The 14,937-nt window shown below is 44.6% G+C and overlaps 1 protein-coding gene across 1 annotated transcript in view; it reads left to right on the top strand.

Annotated features, from left to right (window-relative positions):
• IQGAP1 (IQ motif containing GTPase activating protein 1) overlaps positions 1-14,937 on the top strand; it is a 122,427-nt gene that overhangs the window by 58,536 nt on the left and 48,954 nt on the right. The window contains exons 14-18 of the mRNA XM_087704445.1: positions 3,761-3,885; positions 5,440-5,603; positions 6,650-6,740; positions 11,225-11,392; positions 12,516-12,658. Of these exons, the coding sequence (XP_087560571.1) occupies positions 3,761-3,885; positions 5,440-5,603; positions 6,650-6,740; positions 11,225-11,392; positions 12,516-12,658 (691 nt within the window). The remainder of the gene's footprint in view (positions 1-3,760; positions 3,886-5,439; positions 5,604-6,649; positions 6,741-11,224; positions 11,393-12,515; positions 12,659-14,937) is intronic.

Genomic DNA, 14,937 nt, shown 5'->3' with positions numbered 1-14,937 from the left:
CTACTGGCTGTTTCCCCTGGGTAGGAGTTTTAAACTTAATTCTTGCTCTTCGCTCTGTGAGGGGATCATCAAAACGTTTCCTCAAAGCGGCCATAAACCCATTAAAGTCTCTCAATAGCGGGGAATTAGCATTGTGCAAACCCACCATCCAATCTACCGCTTTTTTTCCCAAAGCCATCATAATCACTCTTACCTTTGCTTCATCAGAAATCAGTTCATCGCCATACATTTGCATGTAGTTCCATGGTTAAACAAGGAAGAAATCTAGCTCTTTTGGTTCTCTGTATTTTACACTTAAGGGGGGAACCTTAGCCATCCGGCGTCTGTGGGGCCCCACTCTTGGAATGTTTCTAGCCACTGTGATCGGGGTCGGTGTGGGTCATCTTGTTCAACTCTCCCTTCGGCCCCTCCAGTTTCTCTCAGGTCAGCCAAGGTGTATCTTTCCTCTGTCTCTGTCTCAATTTCTCTCTCCATCTCACTCTCATGGGCCCGGCGTCTCTCCCATGCTCCTTCGAAAAGTTTCATCACTTGGGACATCATAAGGTTCTCCTCAGGATCCCGCCAGTCAGCCGCTGGTTTTCTGGGTCTCCTCATAGTAATCCCAGTCAAAGGTTCTTCAGGGTCCACTTTCCGTCCCACTCCCCAAGACCACTTGGGTCGAACAGATCATTCCTCCAAGTGCAAGCCAGCCATCCACTACGTCTCCGAAGGGCATGCAGCTGCTCCCATATCTTCTTCTTGATCACTGCCTTGGTGGGACATCCTTCAGGTTTTGGGTGCACCCCCCTCGGAAGGTGGCAGCTCCGGGATGGGTGCGAGATGAGATCCAGCTTAATGTCACGGCTCCTTCACTTAATAACCAAGAAAGAAACCACTCAACTCCATTTTGCAGAATTAAGAGTACTTTTACTGATTATAAGTAATAAGAAGCTAAGCCAAGCTGGATCTGAGTAAAAGGGCACGAAAGCATTAGAATTGCAGCCCTATTTGGATCGGGAGGCACTTCAAACGGTCACTCACGCCCTTGTCACCTCGAGGCTGGATTATTGCAACGCGCTCTACATGGGGCTACCCTTGAAAAGCGTTCGGAGACTGCAGTTAATTCAGAATGCGGCCGCCCGAGTGATATTGAGTGCACCGAGGTACACCTACGTTACATCTGTCCTCCGCGAGCTGCACTGGCTACCAATTGGTCTCCGGACACAATTCAAAGTGTTGGTTATCACCTTTAAAGCCCTACATGACTTAGGGCCAGAATACCTTCGAGACCGCCTGCTGCCACATACCTCCCAGCGGCCAGTAAGATCCCACATATTGGGCCTCCTTCAGATGCCGTCAGCCAGACAGTGTCAGCTGGCAGGCCCTCGGAGGAGAGCCTTCTCTGTGGCTGCTCCTACTCTCTGGAATCAGCTACCCCTGGAGATCCGGACCATACCCACTCTCATGGCCTTCAGGAAAGCTGTAAAAAGTTGGCTGTTCCGGCAGGCCTGGGGCTGTTGACCTCACTGTTGAGGTCCAGCCCCGATTAGAATGAATGTATGAGGTGTTGCTGTTTTTTAAACTGTTTCTTTTGTAATGTGTTTCGTTATGTGTTTTTTCTCTTTATTTTTGTAAGCCGCCTGGAGTCCTTCGGGATTGGGCGGCATATAAATGTGTCTAATAAAATAAATAATAAATAAATATCAATACATGATTCATTCCCCTCCCCTTGGTACCCCAGTCCATAGTCCAATCGTATATCACCACAGCTGTCCGGTGGGAGACATCTTCAAAAAGCATAATCAGGTTGGTATGCCGGACAGTTGGCCTTGGCGGGAAACTCCTCTCCTTCCACATGCGCAAATGAATGGTGAGAACAACTCCCAATTAACATTAACTGTCCTCCTGTACAGATTAGTTCCTGCACCCAAATACCATGCCCCCCCTCCCCGTTTCAATGGCAGCCGAAAAGCAAGCAGCAAAACAGAGGCTGACAGTCGCTTGTAGACTGTAGGAATCATGGTCCTAGTAAGGGGAAACATTGCATAAAACTACCATAGTAATGCTTTGAATTGGAAAGCAGCTGATAACTTCCATCTTCCTCCTGGGGTGTATTCTGTACTAACTGCCACTCCTGAGTAGTCTTCAAAGACAGCCCCATGTAGAGCACATTGGAGTAGTTGATTAAGGAAGGGAATGAGGACATGGGTAACTGTCACCAAGGCCTCATGTTCTGTAGTGCTCCATCTTTGTGCCTCCCATGTCTCAGAAGCGAGGCGTGGAAGGAGTCACATGTGGGTATTATCACGGCCCATTTGCCCGGAGACAGAGGTAATTTTGAGGCCACTCCCTCTACTACTCCTCGTGACTCCCCAGATTAACCGATGGTCCAGTCCAAGAAGAGCCTGAGAAGGAAGGTAACAGGAAAAACAAAAAACAACTCCCTCCCCCAGGCCTGACTGACCTACAACTAATCTCACTCAGGCCCCCATGCGCAGGTGCGCACCGAACGGTCTCTGGGCAAATGGGCCGTGATAATACCCACATGTGACTCCTCACATGCCAGCTTCTAGACATGCAGTTCAGGTAACACCAGCTGACATTTTCCAAGCACGAACTCAGTTCTAACTACTGCATTGTTCTTCCATGGCTGGCCAAGGTTACCTTGGGTTGTTGGGGCTAATCTGGGAGCCTCCAAAGGGCTGCAATCCAACCCTCCGCAGCCCAACTGCTGTTTACAGTCCCAGCCAAACATCCCAGCTTGCCCTGCCACACCTTTTTCCACCATGTTTCAGCCTTTGTGTTGGCAACTCTCTTTAGATTTTGACGTGAGAGGAATAATCACCAAGGTCAACCTTCTGTCAACGCATCTGTCCAGTCAGTGCCTCAGCCAACTATGGCTGCCTAAGCTGTCATTTCTAACTGGCACCCCTGGCTATAATTGGCCTCTGGCTTCCCTCTGAGATCAGTTGGTTCACCAATCCTTTTTTCCTCCTCTTCTCTTCTCCTGGGAGTCTTCCCAGCTCCAGTTCCTCCACATAAGAACGTTATTCTCACCATCCATCCCCATTCAGACATCCGAAATGTTCATTTGCCAAATGATGGTTAATATAAGACCTTCCTCAATCCGATCCCTTGTTGTTTCCCTAAGTGTTCTGAGAATACTGAGTTATTTGGGGCAATCCCCATTCTTTCTCAGGGTTCAGGGCCTTGAGCTCTGGTACAAACTGGTTCTGAGCATCTCTGTTCTTCATTAAGCTGTCATTTCCCATCACATACTGACAAAGGCTTATTCCCCATTTGTTCATCCCTCCCATGCCCCCCCCCAAGCCTTTGATGGCAGGATGCCTGGGTGATGATGGCAAGCCTGACAGTCAAGAATGTCAAGTTGGTTGGAAGCGATTTAAGGGGAAAAGCTGTCTGATAATAAAAGACAGCAAGGTTGACACAACATGGGGGAAGATAGAAACACACTAGCAGCAGTGCCTTTGGGCACTTTTGCTCTTTTTGTTACTGAGAGCCAGTCCAAAGGCTGGCATGTCCTTTTCCTATTGCACGATATTATGATATTATGAAGTTGCACCCCTGGAGTCTGGGTGGTTGCCACTGAGTCTTGACATTGAGATCATAAGAGTATTATCAGCAAGAGGTTTAAAGCTATTTGTTACTCCTGGACTAGGAAAGTAAACATCCTTTTCCTTTTATTTTGGGATTGAGCGTGTTGTCTTCATATCTTCAGTTGTACTTCTTGAAGTCTCATCTTGTATTTTGTCTTAAACAGGTACATTGATGAATTGTTCAAGCTAAAGGCTCAGATGCAAAGTGCGGGAACTGAGTTCCTGACATGGAATGACATCCAGTCATGTATTGACCATGTGAATATTGTGGTACATGAAGAACATGAGAGTAAGTGTCCATTCACTCAAATTAGGAAAAGGTGGGGAGAGTTGGGCTTCCATTGAGTTTCCTACCTTGTCATTCTTGAATGCACCTTCCCAAGATGGTTGGTTCCCTTGTAAAATCCAGCAAGGATCTTCTTGAGTGGCTTTAGATGAATTAGCCTCAGTTTTAGGGATGAACCCTTCTGACACAATTCAGAATAGAAAGTAGACTCTGCATCTGTTTCTCATTTTTCTCAAGATAGTTTTGTATCCAGCTTTATAATATTGGTGTTTGGAAGTTAAGATTCTGTAACTGTATGCCCAGTTACAGTACTTTGCTTTTTAAGAAGGAATATATCTCTTAGTGTTTCTGAAGCATGCAAAGATGGAAAGATTGTGTGTGTGTGTGTGTGTGTGTGTGTGTGTGTGTGTGTGTGTGTGTGTGTGTGTATGTGTATAGATAGATAGATAGATAGATGATAGATAGATAGATAGATAGATAGATAGATAGATAGATAGATAGATAGATAGATAGATGATAGATAGATATAGTGTCACAACCCCTGGTAAGCCCCAATTATGGGAGGAAGCTGACTGATTCCATCATCTGTCAATCGGCTCGTCACAAGAGTCAATAAAACACACACACACACACACACATATATATATAGTAAAAATGAGAAAGGATAAAACAAAGAATATGAATAAGATAATAGAATGGAAAATGGAAATCAGAAAAAAGAAATATCGAAAATAGAAAGCTGCAAAAGTGTAATTGTGATTTTAATGTTTGGAAAATATCAAATAAAAATACTTTAAAAAAAAGATAAAAGGTCTGAAGGCTAAAACACATGATGAATATCTAGCCTATCAAAGATAAGGATTAGGGAGAACATAACTCTCTTCCAGTATTTGAGGGGCAGTCCCAGAGGAGTGGGGATTGACTTATTCTTCAAAGCATCAGAAAGTAAGATAAGAAGTAATAGGGGGAAATTTGTCAAAGAGAGATCCAATCTAGAACTAAGAAATTTTCTAATAGCAAAAACAATCAATCAATGGAACAGCTAGCCTTCTGGAATTGTGGCTGCTTCATCCCTGCAGGTTTTCAAAAGTAGACTAGACAACTATTTGTATAAGTGCTCCTGCTTGAGTGGGGGTTGGATTAGAAGACCTCTGAGGTTCCTTGCAGCCCTATGATTCTGTGTTCTATTCCTCAACTCAGACTTCAGTCACACATCCTGTGACTTCTCTTGCACAATTGTAGCTAAAATGTCTTCAGAAAATTTCTAGAAGGTATTTTAGAAGAGACAACATAGTGATTTGCCTTTTAGGTGGGCCAGTACATAATCCCTTATGTCCTTAAATATCAGTAACCTTGGGATAAGCCTGTGTTCATGGTCTTCCTTTCCCTAAGGAAGAAGGAGAATGTGACCTGAAAGATTTAAATATTTGATTAATAAAACAGCCTTATGGTGGATACACCATTTGAGAGCAAGGAATGGAAGGTTGTAACAGGTGCTGCATTGTTTCCCCTGTATAAACTCATTGGGATTCTGCCTTTCTCTTATATTTGCTCCAGGGATTTTAGCTATTGGACTCATAAATGAGGCTTTGGATGAAGGAGATGCCAGAAAGACCTTGCAGGCCTTGCAGACCCCTGCAGCAAAATTGGAAGGAGTAACCCCCAAAGTAGCACAACATTATCAGGATGTGCTGCTCCGTGCAAAGAGGGAGAAAGCCCAGGTGAGAGAATGATTACAGCAGTGTCTTCTGAAGGCCTCTTCCTTTGACTGGGAAGTCCTTTGTCAGGCTTTACTGCTGTTTTATTGAGTTAATTCAATTTAAATCTACTGTAATTTACATTTAATCTGTTGATGCATACATCCCTATGCAGGTTTCTTTGCTGAACATGTATTGCTTGGCTTATGGCAATCGGAATAGGAATTCCCATTGCTAAGCAGTGTGATCCTAAATTGTATCAGCATTGCTTAGTGATGGAAATTGCTGGGGGAAGAAAAAGTTGTCTGCCAGAAAGAAAATTGGCATCAGAGTCAACCATCAGGGGAATCCTTCTCTGTGCTTGAGAAGACTAAAAGGAAGGTCTCTAGGACAACTCACCATGGGACAATTCCATTTGGGATAACTCATTGCATTAAATATTACCTTCTTTGACGTCATTTTCATTTTATCCATTTCCACAAAAAATGGCAATAACGTTGAAGAAACAGAAGTGAATTCACATTACATTGAGCTTTCTTGCGTGGAATTGTTCCATGGCAAATTGGCCGTAGTGAGACAGCTGTGGCGAGTTGGCCAGGGCAAGTTATACATTGTGCCAAAAGGATGGGTGAGAAGTCAAAGCAAACAGATTCGTCACTCTGCATGATGCTCCTGTGGAAGAGAGAGGTAGCCAAATGGGGCAGTTCCCTCTGATCTTTCTGGGGGAGAAATTGGGAGACAAGTGGATGTGTTTGTCTGTGTGTGTTTGAGGATAGGCTGTAGTTGGTCTCATGTAATTTGGGTCAGCCTCTATATATCTCTCCCCCCCCCCCCCCAACAGCCTTTCTGCAGCTACTGGAGCTCTCTGCCCTTTCCCAGTTCTGCAGGCTGGGCACATGACTGGCTCTTGGAATCTGAGCCCTGTTGTTTGTGGTGCCATGAGCTTTTGTTGTTTTAATTGAAACCTCAGATTGTGAGCAAGAACAAGTTTGTTTCTGCCTCTCTTGAGGGAGAGCAGGTGTGTTGGGCTTCACGGGACAGCCAGGACTGACCTTTTCTTTTTCTTTCAGGAATATCAGGACGAAACGGCCGTCCTGTGGTTGGATGAAATTCAGAGTGGTGTTCATCAGTCCAACCAAGATACAGACGAAGCCCAAAGATGTAAGTCTGGCTTCCCCCTTTCAGCAGCTTTGCTGAATTTCACTGCTGGCTGAGGTGGTCTTTCAATCTTCCCCTTGTTGCACTCCAGAAAAACGGCAGTGTTGGGCGATGCGGCCGATAAGCTTAAACCCAAGGATAGGAGAGCAGAATTCACCTTACGTAAAAATTTCCAAGCCTCTGCGTGGGCCATCAAGTCGGCGGCTGCAGCTGCATTACGGTCTTGTGGTTACGCCAACTGCAAGACTGTATCCTAGCGTCTGATGAACGGCTCTTACAGGATATTACAAAGATCATAGCCACAACTGAGTTTTCCACGGATGCTACCCTTGATTCCATCAAGTATGCGTCCCAGTCTCTGTCCACCTCTGTATCATCAGGGCACCTCCTCTGGCTGCGCAATTGGCAAGTGGACAATAAGTCCAAGTGGAACCTAGCGGCTGCACCTTACTCAGGCGCCTCCTTATTTGGGGAAGTCCTGAATCCGATCCTGATAGAGAATAAGGATAAGAAAAAGTTCTTACCAACCAATACCAAAGGGACAGAAACACACCCGGCTCTGTATTACTTCAGGCCCTCCTACAGGGCACCCGAGCTAGACTACCAAAACTAGAGGTATTTTTCAACCAGATCGGACAGGTCGACCACTTCCCCTTATTATCAAGACAGGAATAGGTTCCAGAGTCAGGCCAAGTGGCCCTTTCGTGGGGGGAGGGAGAGGGGGCGACCGTCCCTTCCGCAAAGGGAAATGGGTTCTACTCCAACCTCTCTGTTGTTACGAAGGGGCAATCCTAGACCTCAAGGGACTGAATGCCTATCTGGTTTACAGGTGCTTCAAGATGTCCTCCCTGAGGTCAATCTTGCAGGGGATCAGACGGGGGGACCCCTTAGCGTCTATGGACCTCACAGAGACCTACTTACTGTATTTTTCGGAGTATAAGATGCTCTGAAGTATAAGATGCATCTAGCTTTTGGGGAGGAAAACAAGGGAAAAATATCTGCCTCTGCCTCCCAGCAAATTGCCTCCTTGCAACAAACGGTACAGACAATATACACTGTTTGTGGTGTTACATTTCAGACTATACTTGTACAGATGCTGTTAAAATTGATGTGCTTTCTGGAAGTATAGTTATTCTCTGCTATTTTAAAGAAGATATAATTGTAGTGGGCCTCTTCAGATCAAGGATTTATTTTTAAAAACTTTTTCATTTTGTTAAGCTGTCTAGAACAATAATAAAGCAGTCTTTAAAACATAAGTCTAATAATTTGAACATTCTATAGGCATTTATACTTATTGACTTACCTCCTTGCAGAAAACAGCCTGATTAGAAAAAAAATTCTGCCTCTGCCTCTCAGCAGTTTGCCACGTGGAGCAAACAGCAAGTTTTACTTTCAATTTCTCCTGATCATCAGTTGTTTCAGGCTGCAGGGATTATTATAGCCTATTGCAGCTTCCGCAAGCCCCCATTTGCTGCAAGGAGGAAAATGCTGGGAGGCAGATGCCAAAGGGTTGGGTGTGGTGGGTGGATGGGGCTACATTCAGTATATAAGACGCACCCACATTTTCACCCTCTTTTAGGTGTGTCTTATACTCCAAAAAATACGGTACACATCGTAATCCTTCCATGTCACCGCAAGTATCTCAGGTTCTCACAGTTGGAGTCCCATTATCAGTACAGGGTCCTTCCATTCGGGTTGGCTTCGGCCCCACGGACTTCCACGAAAGTCCTGGCTGCATTGGCGGCTGACTTACGGTCTGTTCTGGTGAGGTTCCAATGTTACCTTGACAATGTCCTCGTTCAGGCCCTATCCCACTCTCAGGTGCTACATGATCTACTTCTCACAATCCGGATGCTGCAGATGTTGGGGTTCTCTGTGAACTTTGCAAAATGTCATCTGTGGCCATTGACAAGGATACTTCATCTAGGAGCAATCATAGACTCCAAGGCAGGACTGATGGTGCTATCTCCGAACTGCCGATCCAGCTACAGACCTTGGTCCGACAGGTACACGCAAGTCGGTCCGTTTCCATCTTGGACCTGTCTTGTCTCCTGGGCAAGATGGTCTCTTGTATTGGGATTGTGTCATGGGCGTGCCTACACGCCAGGGCTCTTCAGTGGGTGTTCATTCCATATCGACGTCGTCTCCTCAGCAACTCCACGGTTCTCATCAAGTTGCCAGCAGACGACCAACTCTCCCTAAGGTGGTAGCTTTTCCGGCTCTGAATTGGAGATCCGAGTTCAGGGAGCCAGCTTGCATCACGCTCACAGTGGATGCGAGCCTTTTCGGCTGGGGGGCACTGATGGGCTCCCAGCTGGCACAGGGTCAATGGACCATGTCGGACCTGCATCACAATATAAACTGGCTGGAACTGAAAGCAGCTTGTCTGGCACTCCATCAATTTCAGGACCTCCTAACCGACCAACATGTGCTTCTATTGACGGACAACGTTGCCACAAAGACCCATGTGAACCGTCGGGGGGCACACATTCCACAAGCCTATGGGTCAAGGCTCTAAAGCTCAGATCATGGGTGAAAATGTACCTGTCATCAATAGTGGCGGAGCACATCTCGGGGACGACCAATCACCAGGCCGATTGGCTCAACCATGCGACTGTGGACCACGGGGAGTGGCAGCTCCATCCAGATCTATTCCAAAGGATTGCCAGCAGTTCGGCACTCCCCCTGGTGCACCTGTTTGCAACCCTGGCAAACGTGCAGCTCCCACGCTTCCTTTCAAGGTTTCCAATGTGGGATGCAGAGGGGCCGGACGCCCTGCAGAGCAGATGGCTGAGCGGACTACTTTATGCATTTCCACCCCTTCCTTTGATTCCGGGGACTCTGAGAGGGAGGACATAATCCTTCTAGCTCCACACTGGCCCAGATGGTCATGGTTCGCGGACCTGTCCAAATGTCAGTCACGCCTCAATGGAGGATTCCTCAGGAGATCTCCCTGTGTCAGGGGGTTCTGGTCCACCCAGACCACCAGTGGCTCCACTTAAACGCCTGGCAGTTGAGCGGCGCCCCCTGAGGAATGCCAACCTCTCTGCAAAGCTCATTGCGATCATTAGAATTATAATCGACCACTAGTATTTATGATTCCATGTGGGCGGCGTTTGTTAAATGGTGTTCCTCCTCTAACATTGCAGCGGCTTCGGCCTCCGCCCCTCAGGTCCTTGATTTCTTACAAGACAGGTTGGACAAAGGGTTGTCCCATAGCACTCTCTGCCGTCAGGTGGCAGCATTATCTACAGTGCTCATCGGGGAAGACCTCGTTGCCCTGTTACAGCTTCCAACTGTCAAACAGTTTCTTTGGAGGGCAGTGAACATCGAACCCCCCGCGATCCACAGGTTCCCCACCTGGGATCTCCTGTTGGTACTTAGAGCCCTCACAGGGTCGCCCTTCGAACCCTTGAGGTCAATCCACCTCTGGCTCCTAACCTTGAATGTTGCATTCCTGATAGCAATTACATCGGCCAGGCGCATGTTGGAGCGGGGGGAGGGCGTCTGTCATCCTGAGGAGATCTCTGTGTGTTTCTCTAGGTCCGGGTGGTTCTTAGGTTAGACCCGGCTTTCATACCTAAGGTGAACACACCTTTCCATAGGGCTCAGGAGATTGTTATCCCAAACTTTTGCCCGGTGCCTTCCCATGATAGGGAACGCATCTGACATAGGTTAGATGTCCGGCGGGCCCTTTGTATTTATATATGGTGCATGGCCTCAACCCGCCTGTATGAGGCATTGTTTGTATCCTTCCTCCCTGCCACCTTGGGGGCTAGGGTTACCTCGACATCCATTGGGAGGTGGGTCCAGCAAGCCATTGTCACCGCCTATGAGGTTATGGGTCACGCCCCTCCCCCGGGATTACAGCACACTCCACATGGAGCACAGCGACCACAGCAGCGTGGTCGGCCAGGGCTCCATTCGAGGATAGTTGCAGGGTGGCCACGTGGCCTACTCTGTCACCATTCATTCGCCACTACCATCTGAATGCCTTTGCATTAGCTGAGGCATCCCTTGGATGCAGGGTCCTTCAACAGGTGGTGGCCACCCTAGATCCTACTTCTTAGCTCCTTTCCCTCCCTAGGGACGCTAGCTTGGGTCCCACATGTAGCCCCTTCCGCATTATACACTGGAAAACGAATGTTGGTCCTTACCTGAACGTTGATTTTCAGTGTGATGCAGGAGGGACTACATCCCTCCATATTAAGACATAGATAGTCAGGTGGAAGGCTGGGGGTGGCCTGGTTGTCTTCTTGTGGTTTTCAGGTGGACTGCGTTCTGCATCCTCAAGGAAACTGGGGAGCTAGGGGAAGGAAGAGGCATGGCAAAGAACTTCTCTCAGTCTCTGGACCAATCAGGCTGTCATACCTATGCATAGCCCCTCCTGCATCACACTGAAAATCAATGTTCAGGTAAGGACCAACATTGGTTCCATGAAACATATTCACAGAAAAGCTTTTTTCCCCCTATTTTCTTCATCCAAGTTGCCTTAGGAATTTTGGCCATTAACGAGGCAATGGACCAGGGTGATGTTGCAAGGACTCTCAGCTTCCTGCGTTCAGCTGATGTTGGACTGTATGGGGTGACTCCCGAATGTGCCAAAGCATATCACCAGGAACTGACGGCAACAAAAAATGTGAAGCTGGCTTCTGGTAAGAGCACCCTGTTTTGTGACCTGGGAATGGGTTGGTGACACACAAATGATGAGTTGTTTGCAAGTCAGACTATTCGACCAAATTAACTCTTGACTGTTTTTTTTTTTCATTTATTAAATTGCTGTCCTGCTTTCCTCCAGGAGTTTTACTTTCTCCTTCAGTCTTTTCCCCAAGGAGCAATCACCCTGTGGAATATGCTGGCTGAGCCTGAATGTCCCACTGGGCTTCCAAGCCAGGGATGGACTTGGACCTAGATTTCAGCAGTCTTAATTGACTGCTTTCAAATCATGGGGAGGTAAAAGAAGGTTGCCTCTGCAGATGTGGGTGAACAAGGCCAGTCGTCTCTTTTTCACTAAAGAAGTGTTGTTCTCTGGGAGTCTTCTTAGAATCCTGATCCACTTTGGATGGGAGATCTGCGCAGCTTCCAATTGGCTTTCTGATCTTTTCTCACTCTTGCTAATTTTTTCTTCTTTATCCCCAGAACTACGTAGCTCTTCCAATAGTTAGCTGTTGTTTTCTTTTGTTTTTCCTCTGAGTTAGCTCTCAAGTGTACGGTGTTATGTTTTTCATTATATTTTTCTGAAGTAACAGATCACTTTTATTGTACAGTTCTTCAGCGAGTCTGTGACCTATCTTCTTTCTGATTCAGTTTTTGGAATGCACACTTTTATTTCATTGAAGCAGTGCCAAAATTTGATATAAGCTGTTGGTACAGCAATTTCATTATGTCTTGATGGCTCCAAATAATTCTGTCCCTATTCAGAATTGCCTACTGTATGAAACTTCGATTTAACTTTTTTGATTCCACACTACATTTGTATCTAGGACTTCAATAAAGCATTTGACAAAGTAGACCACAACCTACTATTTGGTAAGATAGAAAAATGTGGGTTACCCAGCATAACCCCCAGGTGGATTTGTAACTGGCTGACAAACCACACTCAACGTGTAGTCCTCAATAGAACCCATCTACATAGAGGAAAATAAGCAGTAGATACCTCAAGGTTCTGTCTTAGTCCAGTAACCTTCAACATCTTCATAAATGGCTTAGAATCGATAGAAATTTGAGCTGTGTTGTAAGAGTGAACTCAACACCAGTAAGATTTTCTGTTCCTTCTAGGAAACAACAACAGTAATTGGGTGAAACACTGGGTAAAAGGCGGGTACCATTACTACCACAACCTCCAAAGCCAGGATGGAGTCTGGGAGGAGCCTCAGAGATTTGTGCAGAACAGCGTACAGCTCTCTCGGGAGGAGATCCAGGTATGATGCCCTCTGGTTTTCAGCAGCCCTCCTAGGCCATGTTCTGTTGTGTACCAAAGAATGAGGGAATTGATTATGAATTCTTTCTTGCCTGGCACAATTATCCTAATGTTAGAACTATCTCAGTTTGCACAAATGTATTTGGTCATAAACAGAACTGGTCAGTGTGTAAGAGAGTACTTGATTGTAAGCACCATTCTAAAAGTAGCAGATAAATATAGGATAAGTCAAAACCTATTGCATTTTATTTCAATATTAAATATTTATGTCCACAAAGATGAATGTATGCACAATTAGTTTGGTGGAGTGATACTTCTTTCAGAGTGTAAGAATTAACCTTACCAACATTTATCTTTGACTGTTCAAAATGTCTCATTGGTTCCAATATTTGAAGTAATATTTGAAATGCTTTACCTTGTTTGTTTTTTTTTGTTTTTTTTAAATATATTTTATTCATTTTCACATTCCATTTTACAATCACTTATATACAGGGTATTTACTATAAGAAAAAAAAATAAAAGAAAATAAAAAAAATAAAATAAAAAAGAAAACACAACTCATCATTCACAACCCCACCTGACACTTCCATCCTCCATACACCCCATCTACCCCCTCCAACTTTCCTTTCCTCCCTCTAACACTCCCCTCCTACTTCCCTTTCCCCTCAAACCTTCCTTCTCCCCTTACTCCCAACACGCCCTCCTTACATTCCCCTTACTCCTTCCTTACTCCTCCCTCCTCTTTCCCTCTACCTCCCTCCTTGGTGTATTCCTTTATTCAAGTGTTATTTATTATAATCTGATAAAAAGTAAAATAGACCAAGGAAAAAAAAAATTAAAGAAAGAAAAGAGAGAGAAAAAAAAAAAGAACAACCGTATATAAGTGCATTCTTGTTCTTATTGAGACTAAACACCCACCCACCCACCCCCCAAAAATCCCCATCCCTACTCCTCCCGACTTCCCAGGGCCCACACCTGGCACTGCCTTCTATCTAAAGTATCTTATATTCATATGGATTAAAAATAAAAATAATGTATTAAAGGAAAAAAAGAAACCAAAAAAAAAGAAAGAAAAAAACAAAGAAAAAAGAAAAGAAAAAAAGAAAAAAAAAGAAACTCTTTGTGTTAAGCTCAGCCCCCCATCTTTCTATATGCTTAAATAGTGTAAGTCATTCTATCTATATTTTATTCTCGTCTCTTGCTTCTTTGTTATTTACCCCGACCTCCTGTAGACTCTCCCGTTCCTCTTCCTTAACCTTGTATTCAGATAAACATTTATCCAAATTTGTATAGCCATCAATATACAATCTAACTCAAAAATAATCCCTTCTAGTAAAATTTAAGCACCGTGGATCATTCCACATATTCAAATATTACTTTACAGAAGAATAATCGAACTTTCCCTTTCAGCGTGGATCAAGTATTACTTTACACAAAAATCAATTTGCATTCTATCTTGAAATGATCCCGACCAGCTTTCCCTTCTAATAGGATTTAAACAACGTAAATCATTCCGCATGCATTTTGCCCTCATCCTTTGCTTCTCTGATATTTACCACTATCAAATTTATGCAGACATTAGTTTAAAATTTAGCTCAAAATAATTTCACCAAGCTTTCCCTTCTAATAAAAATTAAATAGCATAGATCATTCCACATATTCAAATAATACTTTCAACAAGAATCAGTTTACCTTCCGTTTTAGAATTATCTCATCCAGCTTTCCCTTCTAACAGAATTTAAACAACGTAAATCATTCTGCATTCCTTTTACATATATACATTCAGTATCACCCCACCAATATACGTAAATCATTCCGCATGCATTTTACCCTCATCCCTTGCTTCTCTAATATTTGCCACTATCAAATTTATGCAAACATTAGTTTAAAATCTAGCTCAAAATAATTTCACCAAGCTTTCCCTTCTAATAAAAATTAAATAGCATAGATCATTCCACATATTCAAATAATAGTTTCAACAAGAATCAGTTTACCTTCTATTTTAAAATAATCTCTTCAAACTTTCCCTTCTAACAAAATTTAAACAGCGTAAATCATTCTGCATGCATTTTACATATATACATTCAGTATCACCCCACCAATAAATTCCGCTTTTTCTACCGGAGAGAGGTCGCAAACCCCCATTCAGTCCACAACTTTGGTGAATATTTTAATCTTGCAGCCATGTGGTCTGTTGCTTGCCTTCTCCTTCGGCTTGTCTCTCCTCTTTTCCAAGTGGATCAGGAAGTCCCGCCTTCAAAGTCTTGTAATAGAAATCTC

The sequence above is a fragment of the Thamnophis sirtalis genome, unplaced genomic scaffold (assembly GCF_051295495.1).
Source record: "Thamnophis sirtalis isolate CommonGarterSnake01/CBP01778 unplaced genomic scaffold, rThaSir2_p1.2 scaffold_2, whole genome shotgun sequence".
In the NCBI taxonomy this organism is placed as follows: Eukaryota; Metazoa; Chordata; class Lepidosauria; order Squamata; family Natricidae; genus Thamnophis; species Thamnophis sirtalis.
The sequence above is the reverse complement of the archived record's forward strand: the minus strand, read 5'-3'. Positions and strand labels throughout refer to the sequence as shown.